A 27,095-nucleotide genomic window follows, 5' to 3' on the forward strand; every position below is an offset into this window, starting at 1 on the left:
AGGAACCCACTAGTACCAATTCTTACCTATTGGATAATAACCATATGTATAGTCTCAGTGAACTACTAATATAGAGCAGGATCACCCATTAATGGGAATGGAGGATGAAAAGATCAATACATATAGAGTGACAAATGCAACCCGTTGGGAAATGCAGGATAGATAGTTCTATAGATTGTGGATATGTTTTTATGGTTTTAAGTATGATATGAAATACTTGTATATTTTTTACATATCTTTTGAGTGCTCTTTTCTATAATTTGGGGTTATCTATGGCAAACTTTAAAGTCCTTATAATTTACTTGAAATATATAACCATTATTTATCTCTCATCCTTCCTAAATTATTAAATCTTTTTTAACCTTATTATTTTTAAACATGCAATTCCCATATCAAGCTGAATTTAAGAAAACACTGCATTATACTTCCTGTATTCCTCTAACATCCTGCATTCCTCGACATCCTGCTGGGGGGATTTCCTTTCACTTCCTGTTTTAAAGGCGCAGCACAAAGTAAGAGGAATCCTCCTCAAAGTAAGGGCTGGCACCTTAGATGATTATCAGCAGAATATTTGTCCTCACTGGAAGATTGCCCCCCTCAACCACCTCTTGCTTTCTTGACAACCCAAAATTGCCTATGACCCCAAGAACACCATCCTCGTCAAACATGAAGATGGAAACATTATGCTTTGGGGGTGTTTTTCTGCTAAGGGGACAGGACAAATTCAATGCATCAAAGGGACGATGGACGGGGCCATGTACCGTCAAAATCTTGGGCGAGAACCCCCAGCCAGGGCATTGAAAATGGGTCGTGGATGGGTATTCCAGCATGACAATGATCCAAAACACATGGCAAAGGCAAAAAAGGAGTGGCTCAAGATGAAGCACATTAAGGCCCTGGAGTGGCCTAGCCAGTCTCCAGACCTTAATCCCATAGAAAATATGTGCAGGTAGCTGAAGGTTCGAGTTACCAAACATCAGCCTCAAAACCTTAATAACTTGGAGAGGATCTGCAAGGAGGGGTGGAACAAAATCCCTCCTGAGATGTGTGCAAACCTGGTGGCCAACTACAAGAAACGTCTGACCTCTGTGATTGCCAACAAGGATTTTGCCACCAAGCACTAAGTCATGTTTTGCGAAGGGGTCAAATACTTATTTCACTCATTAAAATGCAAATCAATTTATATTTTTTTTTAAATGCGTTTTTCTGGATTTTTTTTGTTGTTGCTCTTTTTCTCGCTGTTAAAATAAACCTACCATTAAAATGATAGACTGATCATTTGTCAGTGGGAAAACGAACAAAGTCAGCAGGATATCAAATACTTTTTTCCCTCACTGTAGGTGATCATACAACTCAGTAAATAATTAAAAAAATATTTTTTCAACTCACTAAATTTCTTGCCTTTTATGGTTTTAAAGTACCGTTTGGGGGGGGAATGCCTTTTCAAGTGGAGCTGAAAGAAAACAAAAAAACAAACAATTATCAGATGCCAAATTCATCAAAAATGTATGTAGGATAGTCTAAAGAATTATTCTTGAGACAACAGTAATTACTGCAAACAAGACCTGGGGCACAAGCTTTGGGTTCCGGGCTTTGATCAATTCGGGTAATACTTCAGTCTGTTAATCTTAATTAATTCAACTTACGCATCTATATACCAGAATGATTATTACTTTTCTGCTATGGGCCTACTGCTAAATCAATATATTTAAAAATTACTTGCATTTTATATTTTTTTTAAATTTGTAACCCCCACTTACCTGTTGTGCAGCATTATCCCTCATCTCACCAGCAAGTCCAGTGTTGTGCAAAATGCCAAAACCAACCTACAAAAAGGAAACAAAAAAAAATGAATCTGCTTTCTAAATTGTGGAGGAGTGCAGAGATATTAAATCACTCATGGGGCTGAAGGTCTGCTTCAAGTTTAAAAAAAAAGACATTTAAAATTTTTTTAGGATTAACAAGGTTTTTTTTAAAAAAAAATAATAATAATCTTTTTATATTTTACACATTCAAAACAAAAAAAAAGTTTGCTTTTTTCTCTTTCAACCAGTGTTCATTTTTTACAATCATTAGTGTAAATAAAAAGTATACATTTCATTTTCTGGTTTGCAAAAGTTACCTTTCCTGGTACAAAGCAATTGTTAGTTACGTAAGAAATAAAGGATTTCTTTTTTTTTTAATGATGCACATTTTTTTTTAATTAACGTGAAAAAAAGCAAACAAAACAAATGAAAATGAAAACAGTTTACGTGTTAATAGATAAAATAACAGCAATGATATTTTAAAAAATCAGCAGACAAAATATTATTGAAAAGCTCTATTTTTCACAGCAGTGGCTATTGTAATATACAGTGCCTTTAAAAAGTATTCATATCACATAATTGTGAAGTGGAAAGAAAACGATTAATGGTTTTCACATTTTTTTATGAATACATATGTGAAAAGTGTGGCGTGCATTTGTATTCAGCCAATACTTTGTAGAACCACCTTTCGCTGCAATTACAGCTGCAAGTCTTTTTGGGGATGTCTCTACCAGCTTTGCAAATCTAGAGAGTGACATTTTTGCCCATTTTTCTTTGCAAAATAGCTCAAACTCTGTCAGATTGGATGGAGAGCGTCTGTGAACAGCAATTTTCAAGCAATTTTCAAGTCTTGCCACAGGTTCTCAATTGGATTTAGGTCTGGACTTCGACTGGGCCATTCTAACACATGACTATGCTTTGATCTAAACCATTCCATTGTAGCTCTGGCTGTATGTTTAGGGTCATTGTCCTGCTGGAAGGTGAACCTCCACCCCAGTCTCTGGTCTTTTGCAGACTCTAGCAGGTTTTCTTCTAAGATTGCCCCTGCATTTGGCTCCATCCATCGTCTCATCAACTTTGACCAACTTCCCTGTCCCTGCTGAAGAAAAAAATGATGCTCCCACTACCATGTTTCATGGTGGGGATGGTGTGTTCAGGGTGATGTGCAGTGTTAGTTTTCCGTCACAAATAGCGTTTTGCTTTTAGGCCAAAAAGTTCAATTTTGGTCTCATCTGACCAAAGCACCTTCTTCCACATGTTTGCTGTGTCCCCCATATGGCTTCTCACAAACTGCAAACAGGACTTCTTATGGCTTTCTTTCAACAATGTCTTTCTTCTTGCCACTCTTCCATAAAGGCCAGATTTGTGGAGTGCACGACTAATATTTGTCCTGTGGACAGATTCTCCCACCTGAGCTGTGGATCTCTGCGGTTCTTTCAGAGTTACCATGGGTCTCTTGGCTGCTTCTCTGATTAATGGTCTCCTTGCCGGGCCTGTCAGTTTAGGTGGACGGCCATGTCTTGGTAGGTTTGCAGTTGTGCCATACTCTTTCCATTTTCGGATGATTTGAACAGTTCTCTGTGAGATGTTCAAGGCTTGGGATATTTTTTATAACCTAACCCTGCTTTAAACTTCTCCTCAACTTTATCCCTGACCTGTCTGGTGTGTTCCTTGGCCTTCATGATGCTGTTTGTTCACTAAGGTTATCTCACAAACCTCTGAGGGCTTCACAGAACAGCTGTATAATTGGTTCCACTAGATTTTAGGTATTACTTTTACGTTATTTTACTAAAATTAAATTACACACAGGTGGGCTCTATTTACTAATTAGGTGACTTCTGAAGGCAATTGGTTCCACTGGATTTTAGTTAGGGGTATCAGAGTAAAGGGGGCTGAATACAAATGTATGCCACACTTTTCACATATTTATTTGTAAACAATTTGGAAAACCATTTATCATTTGCCTTCCACTTCACAATTATGTACCACTTTGTGTTGGTCTATCACATAAAATCCCAATAAAATAAATTTACGTTTTTGGTTGTAACATGACAAAATGTGGAAAACTTCAAGGGGTGTGAATACTTTTTCAAGGCACTGTATAGCAAATCCCAGATGTCATTCTGACAGCCAGGAATTACTGGCATGAGCATCAGGAGGAGTGGCTGCAGGGGGATAAGGACATAGTGTGCCATGTATGCTCTGTGTACGTATTTTTGTATTTAACATGCCTAAGATCCACAAGAGATTATAAGTGGACAACAGAAAAAAACAAAAACATCAATGGAAAGTGTGCCAGACCAAATGATGAAGGAGACCAAATTCATGTATAGTTTTACACTAAAAAAACACAGCAACACACAAACATTTTGGGGGCCAGAAAAATTTCCCACTTTATCAGGACAACAGAACATATTATAAATGTGATTGGCATAGTCATAAGTCTACCAACAAAAAAAATCATGTGCAACATACATAAATATATATGTTTCTATATACAGTACATGCATACAAACACACAATACACATACATGTGCACGTGCATAGAAATAAATATAAAGGAATATCAGCGGGCTGTCACCTGTTATCCGCCTACTCAGCGGAGAGGATCCTTCACTGAACAGGTGGATCTTCTTGGACAGATTCTGCCCCATGTGAAAGGGGCCTTATACGTGATTTTCTATGTTGTTAGACTTATGATTAATCCAGTCACATTTATATTTTGTTGTAGCCCTGATGAAGTAGTTTTTATGATCCCTGAAATGCGTTAGCTTATTTTTTTTTAGTACATGAATTTGGACTCGCCTATCCTTTGGTCTGGCGATCCTCCCATTGGTGCATTTTCTATTTCTAGTGACCTGCTGGGTATGCACTGAAGGGTAGTATTGTCTGTTGTGAACAGTCTAATAGAAACCATTGAGCTCTCTGAATGTTTTTGTCCTCTCACTACTTTGTGTGACCTCACCAAAGTCTCACACTTCATGAATGCCTTTTTTTTTCATAGCTCATCAGGCAGACATTAAAGTGTTACTAAACCCACAACAATAAAATCAGTCTGTATCTGCAGTAAAGCGTGCTTATCAGTATCTCACAAAAGTGAGTACACCCCGCACATTTTTGTAAATATTTTATTATATCTTTTCATGTGACAACACTGAAGAAATGACACTTTGCTACAATGTAAAGTAGTGAGTGCACAGCTTGTATAACAGTGTAAATTTGCTGTCCCCTCAAAAATAACTCAACACACAGCCATAAGAGTCCTTTCACACTGCTAGTGCGGCTGCGTTAGTGGTAAACCGACGTTCGTTTTAGTGGCACTTTACCTCTGTTATAGCGGACCAAACGGCCGCTAGTGGGGTGCTTTTAACCCAGCTAGTGGCCAAGGAAAGGGTCAAAACCGTCCACCAAGCGTCGTTGCCGAAGCGATATGCAGGTGCTTTGGCAGCGATGCCCATTGATCTCAATGGCAGGGGCGGTTTAGGAGCAGTGTATACACCGTTCCCGCACAGCCCCAAAGACTCTGCTTGCAGGACTTTTTTTTTTCGCTCCTACAAGCGCACCACCCCAGTGTGAAGGCACTCAAGCTTTAACACTGGGGAGGCTTGAGAGGCGCTATTTTTAGCGCTAAAATGCCTGAAAAGCGCCTTCAGTGTGAAAGGAGTCTAAACCGCTGGCAACAAACGCGAGTACATCCCTAAGTGAAAATGCCCAAGATGGGCCAAAAGTGTCAATATTTCATGTTGCCACCATTATTTTCCAGCACTGCCTTAACCCTCTTGGGCATGGAGTTCACCAGAGCTTCACAGGTTGCCACTGGAGTCCTCTTCCACTCCTCCATGACAACATCACAGAGCTGGTGGATGTTAGAGACTTTGCACTCTTCCACCTTCCGTTTGAGGATGCCCCACAGATGCTCATTAGGGTTTAGGTCTGGAGACATGCTTGGCCAGTCCATCACCTTTATCCTCAGCTTCTTTAGCAAGGCAGTAGTCATCTTGGAGGTGTGTTTGGAGTCGTTATGTTGGAATATTGCCCTGCAGCCCAGGGAGAGGATCATGCTCTGCTTCAGTATGTCACAGTACATGTTGGCATTCAGGGTTCCCTCAATGAACTGTAGCTCCCCAGTGCCGGCAGCACTCATGCAGCCCCAAACCACGACACTCCCACCACCATGCTTGACTGTAGGTAAGACACACTTGTCTTTGTACTCCTCACCTGGTTGCCGCCACACATGCTTGACACCATCTGAACCAAATAAGTTTATCTTGGTCTCATCAGACCACAGGACATGGTTCCAGTAATCTATGCTTTCTTGTGCATCATCTTTAGAAGAGGCTTCCTTCTGGGACGACGGCCATGCAGACCAATTTGATGCAGTGTGCTGCGTTTTTTTTCTTGGGATGTGATCAGCACAGGGCCAATCAGCACTGTCCAAACAGAGGGTTAGGGGTCCTGCAGCCTCTTAGAGCAGAATTAAAATTCCTCCTACAAGCTTTAACCACACAGTCATAGAAGTCACAAGACTGCTATATACTGCTGATGAGAAAAGGTATTTAGCAGTTTATATTTACTAAAATAATTGCATTTCCATGTTCTGTGTACTGTGGGAGACCAGATATAGTGAATGCAGGGTCCTGGGTTTAGGAACACTTTAAGGCCCCTTTCACACTTGTGCAACTTGGAACTTCAAAGTCGCATGACAAGTTGTACCCCAAGATTTCGAGTGAGTACCGTTCATATCTGTGCGACTTCACTGCACTACTTTGGTTCAACTTTGATGCGACTTGAGGTCCATAGACCTCAAGATTACACAGGCATTGCTTCAAGTTCGCACGAGTGTCAAAGGGGCCTAACAAAACACTGTTTAATCCAGTTTTGCATTTTGCAAAAAAAAATAAAACATTAAGTATTTTAAATAGTACTAGTATATTTACTTATTTCCTAGTAGAACTAGTGGCCAGTAGAGAGGGAAGCAGCACAATGAAATGGGGTCTAATGCATTACAGAGGTGTGTCAATCAAGCACTGAGAGTTTACAAACATGAGAGTGATGAGTAACCCGAATCATAAGACTGGCTGACCAGAATAGCAAGTCCAAATGCTTGACATGTTTGTATTTCAACAATGTGCCTAGCTATTTGTCTGGAATCAGGGTGGATTTGATTCAAATCTTGATTTAAAGTGGAGTTCCACCCACTTTTACAACTCTTCAGTATCCCTCACTAAACTGTGCACTGTAAACAAATTGGATTTTTTTTATTTTTTTTTCTCAGCACCTACTGTATATCTGCTGTATTCATTTTTCACTTCCTCCTCCCTGGCCGCGGCCCATCGCATCATTTCCTGTTTGCAATGCCTTCTGGGAAGGGGCGGCAACTTCCTCTGACACTGCTGTTGCTATGGAAACCTGACCTGAAACCTGTTACACTGCTTGTGCTGCACTGAGCATGTGCGAGATCTGCAAGGATGAGATCCAGGAAGAAATACAGTCTGGCTTCAGATGCCCACACTTAAGATGGCCACGGCCTGCTGTAAGTTTATAAAATGACAAACTACTGCTATAAACTAACAAAACAGACCTTAGTTTACAGACTAACTTTACTAGAATACATTAAGCTTGTGTATTATAGGGGTATTTTTATTTAAAAGGTATAATTTCGGCCGGAACACCACTTTAAATCATAATTTTTAAAGAGCAACTGTCATCTCTGTCCCGCAGTGGCTCCTCCTCTGACCGCTGTTGACTCACCAACAGTTCGTTTCATTTTAATGACCTGGCTGGTGATGCGGCAGTGACACAACAAGGTGAGGGGCATGGCAACAACGGCAGTATGTGAGTGGATGCTGGCTAACAGGCGCTGCCATGATGGATCTGAAATGACAGGTGCTCTTGAAATGTGAGGACTTATTCTTGCTGGTAGTTAGAATCTTTAATATTTGCAAACAAAATGAAGCTTTCCCATTTAGAATAATAAGCTGTCAGGTTAGTTAAACAGCGATATCAGAACTGATTCAATCATACAGTTTGTAGTGTACATAGATTTGCAAAACAATAGGAAAAAGGAACATTCCTGAACTCTGTTTTATCTCATGGTTACTGTGAAATTGTGTGAATGCATCAATGCAGTGCATGTTATCTCAGCTTGCAGAGCTTGGATTCATTTAATGAGTTTTCCAAAAATATAAATATTGCAGAATATATAGCCTCATGCTACATAATTAAGCTCCATTTCATGCTGAATAAACTTAATTATGAATGTATCTTAAATAGAAAACTATCTTTAGATAGATTTATACTCCAAAAGCATTTTATTAAAATAAATTTGATAAAAAATAAAAAAAATCCGATTTAAATTAAAAAAAAATTTTGATTAAAAAAAAAAAAAAAAAAAAAAAAAAATCGCAGATTTTTATCCACCCTGCCTGGAGTTCAGCTGTAACCCAGAGTAATTATGTTTTATTTATTGCTTTAGTAAAGGAAACTGTATTCAAAACAAACCAATTTGTTTCCTCCTTTTTACAAGCACAAGGTTTTGTTTTGAAAGCCGGAAAACACATTTAGAAGGCACCGGCAATATATTTGTAATCAAAGTAGGTACTTATGTTAATTTGACAAACACGAAGAGGTACTTGTGTGATGTCTGCAGTTGTGAAGGGGTACAACATATCATATCATTATGGTGAGAAATGCTGATATATCTAGATGGAGAACAAGGAGGCATTTACTGTGCAGGACAGGTCAATGTACGTGACACTTGATATTGCTGTTTAATAAACTGCTCTTTGAGTTTTGGCTCTTTTTGGATTATGGTTCCAGCTAGGTCACAGGAGCAATTTTTAGGAACTACTAATTTGTCTTTTTGTTATTTCGAGAAAAATGAATCAGAGTAAGTGAAAGGTCTGATTTGTAGCTCATTGATGTTGAGTTGACTGTCATTGAGTTGACTGTCAGCGGTATTTGGTTACCCTGTTTCCCCGAAAATAAGACCTAGCGTGATTGTCGGTGATGGCTGCAATATAAGCCCTACCCCCCAAATAAGCCCTAGTTAAAGTCCTTGTAGGTCTTATTTTCAGGGTAGGGCTTATTTTCGGGGAAACGGGGTAGGGCTTATTTGGGGGGTAGGGCTTATATTGCAGCATTCACCGACAGTCACGCTAGGTCTTATTTTCGGGGAAAAAGGGTAGCTCGGGGTTTCCCAACCAGAGTTCCTCCAGAGGTTTCTAGGGGTTCCATGAGCAATTTCTTCCCCATAGAGAAGTTCCCACTGACACCATTGATCTTTTTAGCTATCTCTAAGGGCACTGCAAAAAAACACACAGGAGGGCGCGACCACCTGGAGATGCACTCCAGCTGGACGCAGTGAAACTCGCTATAGGATCAAATGGTTGGAGAGTTGACAGGTTTTCGGGGGTCACGCCCCTTTTAAAAGGGCTGACAATCTGCAAGGGGTTCATTTTTTACTCTGGTAAGGGGGTAATTTTTTTACCATGAAGGAATTCTTCCCAATGACCACAAGTGTAAGGAGCATTCTTTCCACTGACCATCACACTAATGTATCATGAGTTCTAGATATAGTCATTTTTAGTAGGGGTTCCTTGAGACCAGAAAGTTATTTCAAGGGTTCCTCTGTGTTGAAAGGTTGAGAAAGGCTGGGCTAGCTTGAGAACGAATTCAGCAACCACTCGTCATCTGATGAGGACCATGGCAGACTAGTGACCTGTAGCTGCCTAGATGTGTATTGTGTCCACTTACAGCAGAAACTCTGCAGTCAGGAAATGTAGTCAGAGAGTTACAGCTGCAACAAATCTTTGCTACATACAAGTGTGACACCTTTAACCAATTCAGGCCCGGAAGATTTTACCCCCTTCTTGACCAAAACAAAAAAAAAATAGAATGGCCGGGAAGGTATTTATTGCAATGTGATGTGCATTGCAATACATTCAGTGAAGCCAAGAGGAGACATGCAGGGTCTTCTAGACCCTGCATGTCTCATTAAAGAGAAACTGTCACCTAAAAACCATTACATAGGGCACTTTTTTGTCCCCTATGTGATGAAAAAAAAAAAAAAGTTAAAAGAAAACAAAAACTTTTCTTTGCAAAAAAAATAAATAAATAATTCCACCTAAGCACATAAAATCCACTCCCCACAAAAAATAGAGCCCCACCCCCACAACACGTGAAAACGTTGATTGCAATAACATTACATATCACCACGCATGCTGGAATAATAATTCTAGCACAAGACCTTCTCCGTAACATGAAACTCATGACCTATAGGAAGCTTTTAAAGCATCACCTATAGAAAATATAGGGTACTGAAGTTTGTTGCCATTTCACAGGTGTGCATATATATAAGGTTTGACATGTTGGGTATCTATTTACTTGGTGCAACTTCGCATTTTATATTTTACCAAAAATATGGATAGTTTATTGCGTTTGTTTGCACTAAAGTTTACTTTAGTATGTTTTTTACAGAAATGTTGTGTTTCCTAGATCTTTGCGGTAACATCAAGTGTAGCACCCTGGTCCTAAACAGGGCTGCCAATAAATCTAGTTGTGCTAGATGGTAACTATCTTGGCTAATTGGTAGGTTGATCCAGTGATTCCTGTCCTAAGTCTGAGTTTGGGGTAGTCTCTCTCTTCTGTCAATAGGTAGCACTGTTGTCTTTGGCATTAGAATGATGGATTACCATAAGTTCCGGTAATGGGAAACTAGGTTGTCTCAGCCAATCAGCAGGGGTTCCTTTAACCGCTGTGTATGCTGGGATGGGCTATTTATTTGGGAGGAATTAGGTGATCCGAGGCTGCAGCCTGGATAGGTGTATGTTGAGAAGCTCCTGGTTGCTAGGCCTGAAGCCTGAGGCCTATCCAGGAGGCATGCTAGCTGCTAGGTCCACTTAAGGCCTATCCAACAGTTTGGGGTTCTGCAAAGGAGGAGCAACCAAGTTTAAGCCCTAAGTCTGGGGCAGAACCACATGTGTTAGAGGCTCAGCCTGAGGGGAGCCTGATCGTTGTCGGAGGTAAAGGAGAAGCAGCTGCCACAAAGGGACGACCACTCCTGTTACCGAAGGCAAGTTTGGAAAGGATGAAGTTCTGAAGGAGTACCAGAGCAGACACTTCACTAGCCGGGGACAGTGAAGTGGTGGGAAAGCTTCAGTAGAGATTCATCCAGGAATGCAGCGGTTAGCTGTGAGCAAAGCTTGAAGGAGTATGGCGGGTAGCTGTAAGTAAAGCTTGAAGATAAAGTACAGCAGTTAGCTGTGGGTGAAGCTTGGGGAACTTGGCTGAGAGTCCAGGAAGTCTACTGAGAGAGACGGCGAGCTGAGCTTTAGGATCTACAGTGAGATACTGTCAGTTAAGCTGGAAGATCTACAATAGGATTCTGTGAGAAAATTTGTTGCCATAGGAGACAGCGGTTGCTACAAGATACAGACTGCTACATTCAGCTTAAAGGCTCTCATTCTGTATTGCTGTCTGCCTAGTTCTATTTTTGTCTGTGGAGTTTTCCTTAATTGCTATTGAATTTGCCTAAGAGTGTCCTGTGCCCTAAACCCTCTGTCCAATGTTCCTGTTATGAGAAATAAAACTCTGTCTGTTCATTTTTACAAAAAGTCACTGGTACCCAATCTTGCACAAAATCACCTTGCACAACACCCACTATTCCAAGTAATCTGCATCCTGAGGAGGAATGTCAATTCTAACTGGCTCTGGGGGTCACCATCGGGCCCTTGGAAGCAGGGCCAATTCTGTGCGGGGTGCACCGCACCCCAGCGTTGTAATTTGCCTGCAGAAGAGGGGCACTGAAGCTGACTGCACTGGTTGCTCACTTCACTTGCTAGAATCGCTGGCCGCCCGGCCGGCTTCTAGCTAGCAACCAGTGACGTCAGAGAGGCAGCGGCCGCCCCAGCATTCAGAGCGCGCCGCGGCCCCCCCAGCATTCTTTGCACGACGCCTCTGCGGCTAGTAAACAAGCTCCGCCCACCTCTGCCATCATTAGACAGCGTGGCTCAGAGGGAGCGGACTCGGAGCGTGTCTCATGTGGCGTGCCTGGTCTGAAGTATTCCTCCAGGCTCCTGAAGAGAGCGAGCAGAGCTGCTCAGGTATGGCTGCCTGCCTTGCTGTGAGTCACAGTGAGTGACTCCCTGTCCCTGCACTGCACCAGCATCCAGGCCGGTCAAGGAACTTGGAAGTAAGTTGTTTGTGCCCATTAAAAGCAGCCAATGTGCTCAAACGCCCACTGTGCCCATCAAACTCAGCCACTGTGCCCATCAAAAGCTGCCACTGTGCCCATTAAACGCCCACTGTGCCCAAAGGCTGCCACTGGGCCCATCAAACACAGCCACTGTGCCCGAACACAACCACTGTGCCCATCAAACACAGCCACTGTGCCCATCAAAAGCTGCCACTGTGCCCAAACGCAGCCACTGTGCCCATCAAATGCAGTGCCACTGTGTCCATCAAAAGCTGCCACTGTGCCCATCAAATGCCCACTGTGCCCATCAAATGCCCACTGTGCCCATCAAACGCCCACTGTGCCCAAACACAGACACTGTGCCCATCATAAGCTGCCACTGTGCCCATACACAGCCACTGGGCGCATCAAATGCTGCCACTGTGCTCATCAAATGCAGCCACTGTGCCATAAAACGCAGCCACTGTGCCAATCGAACGCAGCCACTGTGCCAATCAAATGCAGCCACTTTGCCAATCAAACGCAGCCACTGTGCCCACCAAATGCAGCCACTGTGCCCATCTAAAGCTGCCACTGTGCCCAAACGCAGCCACTGTGCCCATCAAACGCAGCCACTGTGCCCATCAAACGCAGCCACTGTGCCCATCAAATGCAGCTACTGTGCCCATCAAATGGCCACTGTGCCCAAACGCAGTGCCACTGTGCCCATCAAAAGCTGCCACTGTGCCCATCAAAAGCTGCCACTGTGCCCAAACAAAGCCACTGTGCCCATTAAAAGCTGCCACTGTGCCCGTCAAATGCTGCCACTGTGCCCAAACACAGCCACTGTGCCCATCAAACACAGCCACTGGGCGCATCAAACGCAGCCACTGTGCCCATCAAACGCAGCCACTGTGCCCATCAAACGCAGCCACTGTGCCCACCAAACGCAGCCACTGTGCCCACCAAACGCAGCCACTGTGCCCACCAAACGCAGCCATTGTGCCCAAACATAGCCACTGTGCCCAAACGCAGCCAATGTGCCCATCAAACGCAGCCACTGTGCCCATCAAACGGCCACTGTGCCCAAACGCAGTGCCACTGTGCCCATCAAAAGCTGCCACTGTGCCCATATACAGCCGCTGTGCCCATCAAAAGCTGCCACTGTGCCCGTCAAACGCTACCACTGTGCCCATCAAACACAGCCACTGTGCCCATCAAACACAGCCACAGGGCGCATCAAATGCTGCCACTGTGCCCATCAAACGCAGCCACTGTGCCCATAAAACACAGCCACTGTGCCCATAAAACACAGCCACTGTGCCCATAAAACACAGCCACTGTGCCCATCAAACGCAGCTACTGTGCCCATCAAATGGCCACTGTGCCCAAACGCAGTGCCACTGTGCCCATCAAAAGCTGCCACTGTGCCCATCAAAAGCTGCCACTGTGCCCAAACACAGCCACTGTGCCCGTCAAATGCTGCCACTGTGCCCAAACACAGCCACTGTGCCCATCAAACACAGCCACTGGGCGCATCAAACGCTGCCACTGTGCCCATCAAATGCTGCCACTGTGCCCATCAAACGCAGCCACTGTGCCCATCAAACGCAGCCACTGTGCCCACCAAACGCAGCCACTGTGCCCACCAAACGCAGCCACTGTGCCCACCAAACGCAGCCACTGTGCCCACCAAACGCAGCCATTGTGCCCAAACATAGCCACTGTGCCCAAACGCAGCCAATGTGCCCAAACGCAGCCACTGTGCCCATCAAACGCAGCCACTGTGCCCATCAAACGGCCACTGTGCCCAAACGCAGTGCCACTGTGCCCATCAAAAGCTGCCACTGTGCCCGTCAAACGCTGCCACTGTGCCCGTCAAACGCTGCCACTGTGCCCATCAAACACAGCCACTGTGCCCATCAAACACAGCCACAGGGCGCATCAAATGCTGCCACTGTGCCCATCAAACGCAGCCACTGTGCCCATAAAACGCAGCCACTGTGCCCATCAAACGCAGCCACTGTGCCCACCAAACGCAGCCATTGTGCCCAAACATAGCCACTGTGCCCATCAAACGTAGCCACTGTGCCCCGCCTAAAAGCAGCCACTGCGCCCTAACGCAGCCACTGTGCCCAAACGCAGCCACTGTGCCCATCAAAAGCTGCCACTGTGCCCAACAAACGCATCCACTGTGCCCATCAAATGTAGCCACTATGCCAAACACAGCCAATGTGCCCATCAAATGCAGCCACTGTGCCATAAAACGCAGCCACTGTGCCCATCAAATGCCCACTGCGCCCAAACGCAGTGCCACTGTTCCCATCAAAAGCCCACTGTGCCCATCAAAAGCTGCCACTGTGCCCATCAAAAGCTACCACTGTGCCAAACATAGCCACTGTTTCCAAACGCTGCCACTGTGCCCATCAAACGCAGCCACTGTGCCCAAACGCAGTGCCACTGTGCCCATCTAATGCAGTGCCACTGTGCCCATCAAAAGCTGCCACTGTGCCCATCAAAAGCTGCCAATGTGCCCATCAAACACAGCCACTGTGCCCATCAAAAGCTGCCACTGTGCCCATCAAACACAGCCACTGTGCCCATCAAATGCTGCTACTGTGCCATAAAACAAAGTGGTGGGGTTTACAGATGGAGAGGTGGAGTTGTTGCCATAGAAACATTAGCAAAGGGGAGGAGTTAGTAAGATGACCACGCCCATATGGGGGTGCCAGAAATATTTCTGCACCCAGGCGCCTGTGACCCTAGGATCGGCCCTGCTTGGAAGTCGAGGAGAGGAGACTGCTACACAAGTGACATAAAAAATTTGAACTACCATTTTATTCTCTAGGTGTGTGCTTTCAGAAAATATATAAAGTTTGGGGGTTTTATGCAATCTTCAATCCCAAAATGATTTTTCAAATGTGTGCTTTGGCAGAGAAAGGTTTAAAACAAAGTTTATTTTATCCTTTTGCTCCCTTACTTTAACCTAATCTAGGCCACTCCCCCCCCCCCACCCCCACCACAGATGCATACTTACTTAAATCTCACAGCCACTGCCTCCAGTGTTTGTTGACATCCAGTTGTTCAAATCTTCATTGTCCCGGCTGCGCCTGTCCATTAGTGCCCCTTTGGTCTCAATACAAAATAAGACGGTCCCTAGGAAGCCTATGGCGCTATAATGTGCAGGCGCAACCAGGGCAGTGAAGACTTGCACCGCTGGATGTAAAAAAGTAGCAGAACAACAATCATTGTTTTTAGATAAATAAGCATCTGTTAAGGGGGGACAGGAGTAAAAAGATTAAGTGGATTTTTGTTTAAAAGTGCACTTATCCTTTAACTACTTGCCACCCGCCCACAATAGTTTTACTGCCGGTGAGCGGCAGAGGCCGGACAACGTATGTTGTCGGCTTGCTTCCAGGTTTGGGGCATGAATGCGCGCGCCCCCTGCCAACCCATGCTGTGATTGGACAGCACGAGTTTGGCTGCAAATTTCAGCCAATGATTGTGGCAGAAGTCAGCTGGTCAGCTGTGGCCAATCACACACAGAGTTCTGTGTTTACAAAAACACAGAACTCTGTGTACTATGAACATAAAACAGCCACATAGTAAAGTAAAAGTAGCACACGTTACACATTGTTAGGCACACAGTCAACCCCTTTTGCCCTTAGATGTTAACCCCTTCCTAGCCAGTGTCAGTGTACAGTATTATCACTGTATTAGTGTCACTAGCAATGTCAATGTCAGTTAGTGACCCTCCCAGATAAAGTCTGTTAGCGCCAGAATGCCCCCACCCTATCACAGGCACACTATAAGTCGCTGCTTATCGCCATTACATTATAGCCTCTATAGCTGTGTAAATTCCCGTATATATATATATATACACCATTGTTTGTATAACTTTCCCACAAATCATTTAATATACACTTATTTCGTTTTTTTTTTTTTTTTTTTTTTTTAACCAAAAACATTTTGCAGAATAAATAATAAATGAATTTTGTCCTAAATTAGATTTTTTTTTTTTTATATGTTTTAGAACAAAAAGTAGAAAATATTGTTTTTCAAAATTTTCGGTCTTTTTTATTTTTTAATCGCAAAAAATGAAAAACCCAGCGGTGATCAAATACCACCAAAAGAAAATGCTATTTGTGTGAAAAAAAAGATAAACATTTAATTTGCGTACAGTGTTGCATGACTGCACCATTGCTTGTAATGCCGTGTACACACGAGCGGAATTTCCGACAGAAAGAGTCCGATGGGAGCTTTTCATCGTATATTCCGACTGTGTGTATACCCCATTGGACTTTTTCTGTCGAAAATTCAGATGGATTTAGATAGAGAGCATGTTCTATATTTTTCCGACGGTCGTGTGCACAGGGCATAAAGGGTTTGCTGTTTTTTTTTTTTTTGGTTTTCCACCTTAATGCATTCAGGTTTTTTCACCTTCTATGTTGCAGCTCCCCCCCCCCCTCCCCAGACTCCTCCTTTTTCTTACCTGAGCCTGATCCGATCCAGCGATGTGTACAAGCGCAGCAGCTCCAGCCACTGTTGGACATATTTTTATTATTATTTTATACAGGGCTAACAGTTTGCACAGCACTTTACAACGTACAGGGGGGACAGTACAATTACAATACAGTTCAATACAGAAGAGACAGTTCTTAGGTGGAGGTGGAGTAGGCTTCCCTGAATAAGTGAGTTTTCAGGGATCGCCTAAAGGGGCTCACCGAACGTACTGGGGCAGGGAGTTCCAGAGGATGGGAGAGGCTCTGGAGAAGTCCTGGAGGCAAGCATTAACAAAAGGAGCTAGAGAGCAGGAGGTCCTGGGTGGAGCGGAGAGGACGATTTGGGTGATATCTGCAGATGAGATTGGTGATGTAGTTGGGGGAGATGTTGTGGATAGCCTTGTATGTTGCCGTTAGTTTTTTTTAATTTTATACGGCTCCCGCTGCTCTCAATCAAAAGCTGTGAGCCGAGTCCCGCTGTCTGTGTCAATTGATGCCGCAGCAGGGCTCGGGAGCGCGCCAGCAAGTGTGCCCCAATGGAAAACGGCTTTCCGTGGGGACGCCCAATGAAGAGGAGGGGCCTGGAGCGCCGGCCAGTGACCGCAGAAGTAGAGGATCAGGGCTGCTTTATGCAAAACCACTGCACAGAGCACATTAGTATAGGGATATTATTAAAAAAAACAAAAAAACAAACAAAAACAAACTAATGTTTAATACCACTTAAAGGTAGTGCAGTGCTGAATAGCAAAAAATGATCTGGTTATGAAGGGGGTAAAACCTTTCAGTGGTCAAGGGGTTAAGCAATGCTGCTTTATCACATAATTATTGTCCCAACAGCAATCAGTAGCTGGTAGCTGAAGTATTTGGCTTTCAGCATTGACATTGTGGCTCTTGTCTGTACATGAGTGCGTACCCTCTAGTACCTGGGGAGTTGTTTGTATTACCGTGTTCTTGGATGAAAGTGCATACGTGTCATTGTGTGCACATGTAGAAAAGAGGACATTTAATAACTAAAGAAGATATCCTTGCCAATTCTGTTTAGCTTCTGTTAAGGTTGTCCTTTTAAAGTATACCTCTGACATTTTGAAAGATTATGAACTGTCCTCTTGGCTTTTTCCAGCTTCCACATCTGCTCTCTGGCCTGGCTCTACATCTCTGTGTTGGCCACAGTGTGACAGATGGATGTAGAGAGCTGATGCTCCTTAGATTTACAATTAAAACGGTCAAGATCCTTGACCAGGTTCTATTGTGTAACAGCGGTGAAGAAGGGTGAAGTCACAGAACTGGCAGAGCTATCTGGCATTAAATTTAGACCTGAGCATGACCATGCAAGCTAGGTTTTGACGCTTTCGGAAAAATCAGGATATTTAACTGACTAGGTATGCAGGCACCTGGACATCCCTGCAATACAGAACAGGGGCCATATGATTTGCTATGAGCCCACAAGTTTTAAAATGTAATTGGCTTTTATTAGAAATCACCAAGAGGTGAATCCTAAACAGGGTTGCCAACTTCCCGCAACTTTATTTTACTGACCAGTGGTGGCCGCTCCATTAGGGGCGCAGCCCCCCTAATCCATGTGCCCGGCCCCTACAATCTGCAGGGCGACTGATGCATGGATTTCAATGGGGCTTTTCTTCTTAAGCACATGATTAGAGTCAGAGGCTCTAATTTGCTTCAAAAAAGGGTGGGCTTGGGGCGCAGAGCACTGGAGGGGGTTGGCAGGTGGTTTGTTTGCCCCCCCCCCCCAAAAAAAATGGAGCACCAGCTGCCACTGTTACTGACAGAACATGGAAAATTTACTGACAGAGCAGAATTTTTTTTACTGACAACCTGAAACAAATGACAGAATTTCTACTTAGAAACTAAAACAATCGATATTCAAACAGTATAAACACAACCTGTGTGGCTATGCAGCAGCAACAGGCCAAATGCTTGGCTTGTGGTTGTAACATAATATTTCAAGGCAAAATTCCCTTTCAGCTGGAAAAAAAAAACACATTCAGGAGGCAGCAGTATCCACTCCTGCAGTTACAGTGGGAGGGCCTTAAAGGAGCATTAAATACCAGGAATGTGCTTTGCGTACAGAGTCCAGGGTTCAGGGGCACGCTGCGTACAGAGTGCAGCATTCAGGGGTGTGCTGCATACAGAGTCCAGGGTTTAGGGGCATGCTACGTACAGAGTGCAGGGTTCAAGGGTGTGCTGCGTACAGTGTGCAGGGTTCAGGGGTACGCTGCGTACAGAGTCCAGGGGTGCACTGCATACAGAGATCAGGGGTGCACTGTGTACAGAGTGCAGGGTTCAGGGGTGCATTGCGTACAGAGTTCAGGGGTGCGCTGTGTACAGAGTACAGGGTTCAGGGGTGCGCTGCATACAGAGTACAGGGTTCAGGGTGAGTGGTGTACAGAGTTCAGGGGTGTGCTGCGTACAGAGTTCAGGGTTCAGGGGTGCGCCGAGTACAGGGTTCAGGGGTGCGCTGCATACAGAGTACAGGGTTCAGGGGTGCGCTGCATACAGAGTACAGGGTTCAGGGTGAGCGGTGTACAGAGTACATGGTTCAGGGGTGCGCTGCATACAGAGTCCAGGGTTCAGGGGTGCTCTGCGTACAGAGTCCAGGGTTGCGCTGTGTACAGAGTTCATTGTTCAGGGGTGCACTGCATACAGAGTGCAGGACTCAGGGGTGCACTGCGCACAGAGTGCAGATTACACAGGTGCACCCCCTTTTTCCCCAAATTACCCCCTCTCCCAGTACAGTGCTCTACTCCCACCCCTACTTGACTGTACCTGATAGAGAACTGCAGCTTCAGAAAAACAGGATAGGTTACACAGGAGGAGAGGTGTGTGGCTATGGGTCACATGGGGCCATGGACACAGGCTACAGGATCTGTTGCCGCCAGACGAGCACTGGGTATTCAAACTATCTATCTATGCAGAGAGGCAGCAAGTGGAGCACTGTGGAGATCACTCCACAGCCGGAACTAGAGGAGCAGGATTGGCAAATGCGGCTGCCTGCTCCTTTCATCACCAGCTCCAGTCTGCTTCTACCTATAAATAATCCATGAACTGGCTCCAGACTCTGCCTGGATGTATAAGTGGCTGCTGGTGCTACATCAAGCTATCAAGGGGTTCTTTCTTACACTTGCTGAGCCAACACTAACCTGCCAGAGAGGGGGGGAAAGGCCTAATTTTTACTGACATAAAATTTCTCTAACGGACATCTAATGACAGCTGTAAAAATCACTGATTTTTACGAACTGTCAGTAAATTTACTGACGGCTGGCAACCCTGACCCTAAACTTTCCAAAGATACCGCTCTCCTCTGTGAACTTATTGCTTTCTACCTTTTTTTATATCCACCTGAGCAGTCTCAGTGTTAATAAGAAAAGCTGCATGTCCTAGGTTCCTTCAGGCATGGATGGGCCTTAAAATGTATCTAATCAAATGAATTCTTTTTTCAGAGGGTGCCTTTAATTTTGACTTAAATCTTGGTGCAGACTTCTGAAAAAAGCAGCGAGCCAATCACACAAGCAGGAAATAAGATTTCTAGGTTGCCATACTACACGAAAATGACATTTGACAGTTTTAGAAAATCACAACGGCTGCAGACTAAAATGGAAATGTCATTTTTAATTACATTAAATTACAAAATAGCTTGTAAAGTAATTAAATATGATATAAAACTTTGTTCAGAAAGACTGGATTTTTCCTCTGGGTTCCTTATTCTGTTATCCTTTAGCAAACCTAACAGAATTTTATGTCTCCTCTTACAGTTACTTTCAGAGGGTCAGAGTCATGTAGCCCAGCTGGTCAGTTCAGTCAGCGAAGTGCTGGACAATCTTCAAAGAGATCATGGCCGATCCCGTGGGAAGGGGGATCTTGTAAGGACACCAGCCAGAAGTACCAAGCCTCGTGGCTGCACCAATGGTAAGTTTGATAATTATTGCAATATTAACCATAATTTATACAGTAATATCATCCCCTATGGTAGTTGTATAGTATTTTTTTCAATTATATACAACAAAGAAAAATACAACATGAGTAAAACTTTCCCTGATAAATTATATTCAGAAGTGTTCAAATTTAAAACAATTTTTTACGTGTACAAAAACTGCTGCCAAAGTGTATCTAAACTAAAAGTGACCAGATTTTAAGAATGAAATTTGGGGAGACCTTAGTGACCATGCCCACTGTTATTAGAGATAGGGCCGAGACAGATTGGGGGGGGGCTACTTGTGGCAAGCCAAATGGTGAGCATAGCCAAATTGTGATAAATTCAAGAAGTGTTAAAAGGGGAATGGTTAAATAATACCTGAGCCTGCTCTGTTCTGAGTCAACAGTGCATACTGCAGAGTTCAGGGGTCAGCACTATGTAACACACAGAAAGCAGGGTTCAGGTGTGTGTAATACACAGAAAGTAGGGGCCAGGAATGTGTAATACACAGAATGCAGGGGTCAGGAGTGTGTAATACACAGAATGCAGGGGCCAGGAATGTGTAATACACAGAATGCAGGGGCCAGGAGTGTGTAATACACAGAATGCAGGGGCCAGGAGTGTGTAATACACAGAATACAGGGGCCAGGAGTGTGTAATACACAGAATGCAGGGGCCAGGAGTGTGTAATACACAGAATACAGGGGTCAGGAGTGTGTAATACACAGAATGCAGGGGCCAGGAGTGTGTAATACACAGAATGCAGGGGCGAGGAGTGTGTAATACACAGAATGCAGGGGCCAGGAGTGTGTAATGCACAGAATGCAGGGGTCAGGAGTGTGTAATGCACAGAATGCAGGAGACAGGAGTGTGTAAAACACAAAGTGCAGAGGTCAGCAGTGGGTAATGCACAGAGTGCTGGGGTCAGGTGTGTGTAATGCATAGAACGCAGGGTTCGGTGTGTGTAATGCATAGCATGCAGGGGTCAGGAGTGTGTAATGCACAGAGTGCTGGAGTCAGGAGTGCGTCTTCTATATGGCATTTATACTGCGATTGTTATGCCCTGTACACACGGTCGGACATTGATCGGCCATTCCGACAACAAAATCCATGGATTTTTTCCGACGGATATTGGCTCAAACTTGTCTTGCATACACACGGTCACACAAAGTTGTCGGAAAATCCGATCGTTCTGAGCGCGGGGACGTAAAACACGTACGTTGGGACTATAAACGGGGCAGTAGCCAATAGCTTTTGTCTCTTAATTTATTTTGAGCATGCGTGGCACTTTGTGTGTCAGATTTATGTACACATGATCGGAATTTCCGATAACGGATTTTGTTGTCGGAAAATTTTATAGCAAGCTCTCAAACTTTGTGTGTCGGAAATTCCTATGGAAAATATGTGATGGAGCCTACACACGGTCGGAATTTCCGACAACAAGGTCCTATCACACATTTTCCATCGGAAAATCCTATCGTGTGTACAGGGCATTAGTGTACATGGCCACAAAAATAAGGTAATTATGACAACACCTGAGTCACATGAACAACAAAAGGCATTTGTGACAATATGCATGTCTTACGTGATGTCAGTTGATGACGAAACGTGTAGGGCGGGATCAGCGATGCGTGATTTCATCACGTCGGATGCCGCGGCCATCTTGTGGAATTTTCAAAACACTTTTTCGTTGTTTACATGTATGTATATAACTTAATAAACATTGTTTTAACAAGTTACTACACTATGGAGACCGTTTTGTCTTTTTGAGTTTAATCCTACCACTACCGAGGTGTGCTACCCGTATGCTTGTAGTGGCCAGGGCTCCTCTTAGCCTACCTGACAGGGCACAGACACAAACGGACACAAACATAACATAACCTAAACAAATCCCTTCTAAATCTAAAAGAGAAAACTGTACTGAGTTAATAAAGTTTGATGTGTAATTGAGGTCCTGGGGCTTATTCATATTCTGTGGCCTGTACAGTGCGAATGAGTCTTTTATTATTTTTTTTAAATGTGGCTGAAGCTGTGCAGGCAGCCTGTTACATTATGGGGATGCAGCAGCTGTACGAATTTGACAGGCATGTGGGTGCAGGTGTATGGCCTCCACACATGGACAGTGTACATTTAGGGCTCCTCACCCACACCTGTCAAATTAGGACCTGTGGTTGTGTTCATACAACCCCTGCATCCTCATAGAGTAACAGGTGGCCCCAGCCGCACAAACAACCAGGTAATTTACACTGTATTGGCCAGAGAACTCATGTGAATGAGCCCTTGATTTTTTAAATTATTTTTTGACTTTTTTTTATTATTTTTTACAATTTATTATTTTAAAAAAATGTTTTGTTTTTTTTACAACACTGTTGGAGGAGAGGGCATGAGTGAGATAACAGGGGTTATTCTTCAATTTCTTTCTCTGCAGCCTCAGCTGCACTGCAGATAAATGAACATGAGGCAGAGGCTCTTGTTCATTCATAAACTGAATAGGGATGAGCCGAACACCCCCCTGTTCGGTTCGCACCAGAACATGCGAACAGGAAAAAAGTTCGTTCGAACATGCGAACACCGTTAAAGTCTATGGGACACGAACATGAATAATCAAAAGTGCTAATTTTAAAGGCTTATATGCAAGTTATTGTCATAAAAAGTGTTTGGGGACCTGGGTCCTGCCCCAGGGGACATGGATCAATGCAAAAAAAAGTTTTAAAAACGGCCGTTTTTTCAGGAGCAGTGATTTTAATAATGCTTAAAGTCAAACAATAAAAGTGTAATATCCCTTTAAATTTCGTACCTGGGGGGTGTCTATAGTATGCCTGTAAAGGGGCGCATGTTTCCTGTGTTTAGAACAGTCTGACAGCAAAATGACATTTTAAAGGAAAAAACTCATTTAAAACTACCCGCGGCTATTGCATTGCCGACAATACACATAGAAGTTCATTGATAAAAACGGCATGGGAATTCCCCAAAGGGGAACCCCGAACCAAAATTTAAAAAAAAATATGACGTGGGAGTCCTCCTAAATTCCATACCAGGCCCTTCAGGTCTGGTATGGATATTAAGGGGAACCCCGGCCAAAATTAAAAAAAAAAAAATGACGTGGGGTTCCCCCTAAATTCCATACCAGACCCTTCAGGTCTGGTATGGATTTTAAGGGGAACCCCGCGCCAAAAAAAAAAAAAAAAAAAAAACGGCGTGGGGTCCCCCCAAAAATCCATACCAGACCCTTATCCGAGCACGCAACCTGGCAGGCCGCAGGAAAAGAGGGGGGGACGAGAGTGCGGCCCCCCCTCCCTCCTGAACCGTACCAGGCCACATGCCCTCAACATTGGGAGGGTGCTTTGGGGTAGCCCCCCAAAACACCTTGTCCCCATGTTGATGAGGACAAGGGCCTCATCCCCACAACCCTGGCCGGTGGTTGTGGGGGTCTGCGGGCGGGGGGCTTATCGGAATCTGGAAGCCCCCTTTAACAAGGTGACCCCCAGATCCCGGCCCCCCCCCTGTGTGAAATGGTAAGGGGGTACATAAGTACCCCTACCATTTCACGAAAAAAGTGTCAAAAATGTTAAAAATGACAAGAGACAGTTTTTGACAATTCCTTTATTTAAATGCTTCTTCTTTCTTCTATCTTCCTTCATCTTCTGGTTCTTCTGGTTCTTCTGGCTCTTCTGGTTCTTCCTCCGGCGTTCTCGTCCAGCATCTCCTCCGCGGCGTCTTCTATCTTCTTCTCCTCGGGCCGCTCCGCACCCATGGCATAGGGGGGAGGCTCCTGCTCTTCTCTTCTTCTTTTCTTCTCTTCTGTTCTTCTTCATTTTCTTCTCCGGGCCGCTCCGCAATCCATGCTGGCATGGAGGGAGGCTCCCGCTGTGTGACGGCGCTCCTCGTCTGACAGTTCTTAAATAACCGGGTGGGCGGGGCCACCCGGTGAACCCCGCCCCCCTCTGACGCACGGTGACTTGACGGGACTTCCCTGTGACGTCACGGGGAATGCCACAGGGAAGTCCCGTCAAGTCACCGTGCGTCAGAGGGGGGCGGGGTCACCGGGTGGCCCCGCCCCCCGTTATTTAAGAACTGTCAGACGAGGAGCGCCGTCACACAGCGGGAGCCTCCCTCCATGCCAGCATGGATTGCGGAGCGGCCCGGAGAAGAAAATGAAGAAGAACAGAAGAGAAGAAAAGAAGAAGAGAAGAGCGGGAGCCTCCCCCCTATGCCATGGGTGCGGAGCGGCCCGAGGAGAAGAAGATAGAAGACGCCGCGGAGGAGATGCTGGACGAGAACGCCGGAGGAAGAACCAGAAGAGCCAGAAGAACCAGAAGAACCAGAAGATGAAGGAAGATAGAAGAAAGAAGAAGCATTTAAATAAAGGAATTGTCAAAAACTGTCTCTTGTCATTTTTAACATTTTTGACACTTTTTTCGTGAAATGGTAGGGGTACTTATGTACCCCCTTACCATTTCACACAGGGGGGGGGCCGGGATCTGGGGGTCACCTTGTTAAAGGGGGCTTCCAGATTCCGATAAGCCCCCCGCCCGCAGACCCCCACAACCACCGGCCAGGGTTGTGGGGATGAGGCCCTTGTCCTCATCAACATGGGGACAAGGTGTTTTGGGGGGCTACCCCAAAGCACCCTCCCAATGTTGAGGGCATGTGGCCTGGTACGGTTCAGGAGGGAGGGGGGCCGCACTCTCGTCCCCCCCCTCTTTTCCTGCGGCCTGCCAGGTTGCGTGCTCGGATAAGGGTCTGGTATGGATTTTTGGGGGGACCCCACGCCGTTTTTTTTTTTTTTTTTGGCGCGGGGTTCCCCTTAAAATCCATACCAGACCTGAAGGGTCTGGTATGGAATTTAGGGGGAACCCCACGTCATTTTTTTTTTTAAATTTTGGCCGGGGTTCCCCTTAATATCCACACCAGACCTGAAGGGCCTGGTATGGAATTTAGGGGGACTCCCACGTCATTTTTTTTTTTTTATTTTGGTTCGGGGTTCCCCTTTGGGGAATTCCCATGCCGTTTTTATCAATGAACTTCTATGTGTATTGTCGGCAATGCAATAGCCGCGGGTAGTTTTAAATGAGTTTTTTCCTTCAAAATGTCATTTTGCTGTCAGACTGTTCTAAACACAGGAAACATGCGCCCCTTTACAGACACACTATAGACACCCCCCAGGTACGAAATTTAAAGGGATATTACACTTTTATTGATTGACTTTAAGCATTATTAAAATCACTGCTCCTGAAAAAACGGCCGTTTTTAAAACTTTTTTTTGCATTGATCCATGTCCCCTGGGGCAGGACCCAGGTCCCCAAACACTTTTTATGACAATAACTTGCATATTAGCCTTTAAAATTAGCACTTTTGATTTCTCCCATAGACTTTTAAAGGGTGTTCCGCGGCATTCGAATTTGCCGCGAACACCCCAAATTGTTCGCTGTTCGGTGAACTTGCGAACAGCCAATGTTCGAGTCGAACATGAGTCCGACTCGAACTCGAAGCTCATCCCTAAAACTGAAGCATAGTAAACACAGTTTACTATGCTTCGGTTATGAATGGGCATAGAAGCTATCACTCAATGTGTCCATTCAGATAAGAAAGGGGCCAGTAAATGACATTTACCATCCCATGACATATTTACAGGCCCCTTCCACTGCTCTTCCCTCCTGACAAATTCCCCTGTGTACTCGCAGCAGCCGTTGGGAGAGGGAAGCCGGCAGCCATGGGAGGGGGGGTCCGGGCACACACTGGAATCAGAATTTGGCAGGGCAGGACAGGTAGGGGGATCAGGGCAGAATATGGTCTCCAAATACACTACACATTAGGCATCCTTCAAACTTGTAACATATGTATTTTGATATTCTATGTCCAACTCCCCCTTCATACCAATGAATATCACACCTGCTGAAATGATATGGGGGTGGGGGGGGTCGTCTCTTAGCCCTCCAGGGTGTGCAAACCAAGAGTCCAGTTAGAAATTGCTCGGTATCTATTAGAGTTGAGAAATCAATTGTTTGATAAAGGATTTTTTATGGGAATATTATTTGATAAGGTATGGAAGGAAATGAGGAGAATTACTGGAATAAAGGGATATACATCATATACTCCAATATGGAACAATAGTAGCTATACGGAACTGTTGAAACTGGAAGGGTTTGAAATTTGGAGGCAGAAGGGGCTAAGGTACATGACACAGTTATTTCAGGAAGATGAGATGAAAACTGTGAATTAAGAAATGAATATAATATCCCAAACCAAAGATTTTTTCAATCTTTACAGCTTAGGCATGCATTAAAAGCACAGGGTCGATCGCATGAATTGAAGTATAATAAATCAGTGGTAATAGCCATGCTCGATAAGATGAAAAGAAAAAAGGGTTTGATATCACAATTATATGATATAATATATGAGAAAACTAAAGGTGCTGTGAATATACCTGCAAGATCATCATGGGCTGGCGATATAGGGCCAATTTCTGATGAAGAGTGGGCATTGGCACTGTCGGCAATACCTTTGGCTTCTCTATCTCCAACTCAAAATTTAACACAACTATCCATCCTACATAGTGTACATTATACACCCGAGAAATTATTTAAATGGAAACGGAGGGATACAGACCAATGTCCTAGATGTAAAGGGAGGGCAGCCAACCTAATACACATGATATGGAGATGCCCTAAACTCCATCGCTA

General features: G+C 44.5%; 1 protein-coding gene across 1 annotated transcript in view; it reads left to right on the top strand.

Annotated features, from left to right (window-relative positions):
• The window catches only part of FIBCD1 (fibrinogen C domain containing 1), a 229,332-nt gene that overhangs the window by 12,174 nt on the left and 190,063 nt on the right, over positions 1 to 27,095 (top strand). Inside the window, exon 2 of the mRNA XM_073600470.1 lies at positions 20,252 to 20,405. Coding sequence (XP_073456571.1) covers positions 20,252 to 20,405 — 154 coding nt within the window. The remainder of the gene's footprint in view (positions 1 to 20,251; positions 20,406 to 27,095) is intronic.

Source organism: Aquarana catesbeiana, linkage group LG09 (genome assembly GCF_042186555.1).
Source record: "Aquarana catesbeiana isolate 2022-GZ linkage group LG09, ASM4218655v1, whole genome shotgun sequence".
Taxonomy (NCBI): Eukaryota; Metazoa; Chordata; class Amphibia; order Anura; family Ranidae; genus Aquarana; species Aquarana catesbeiana.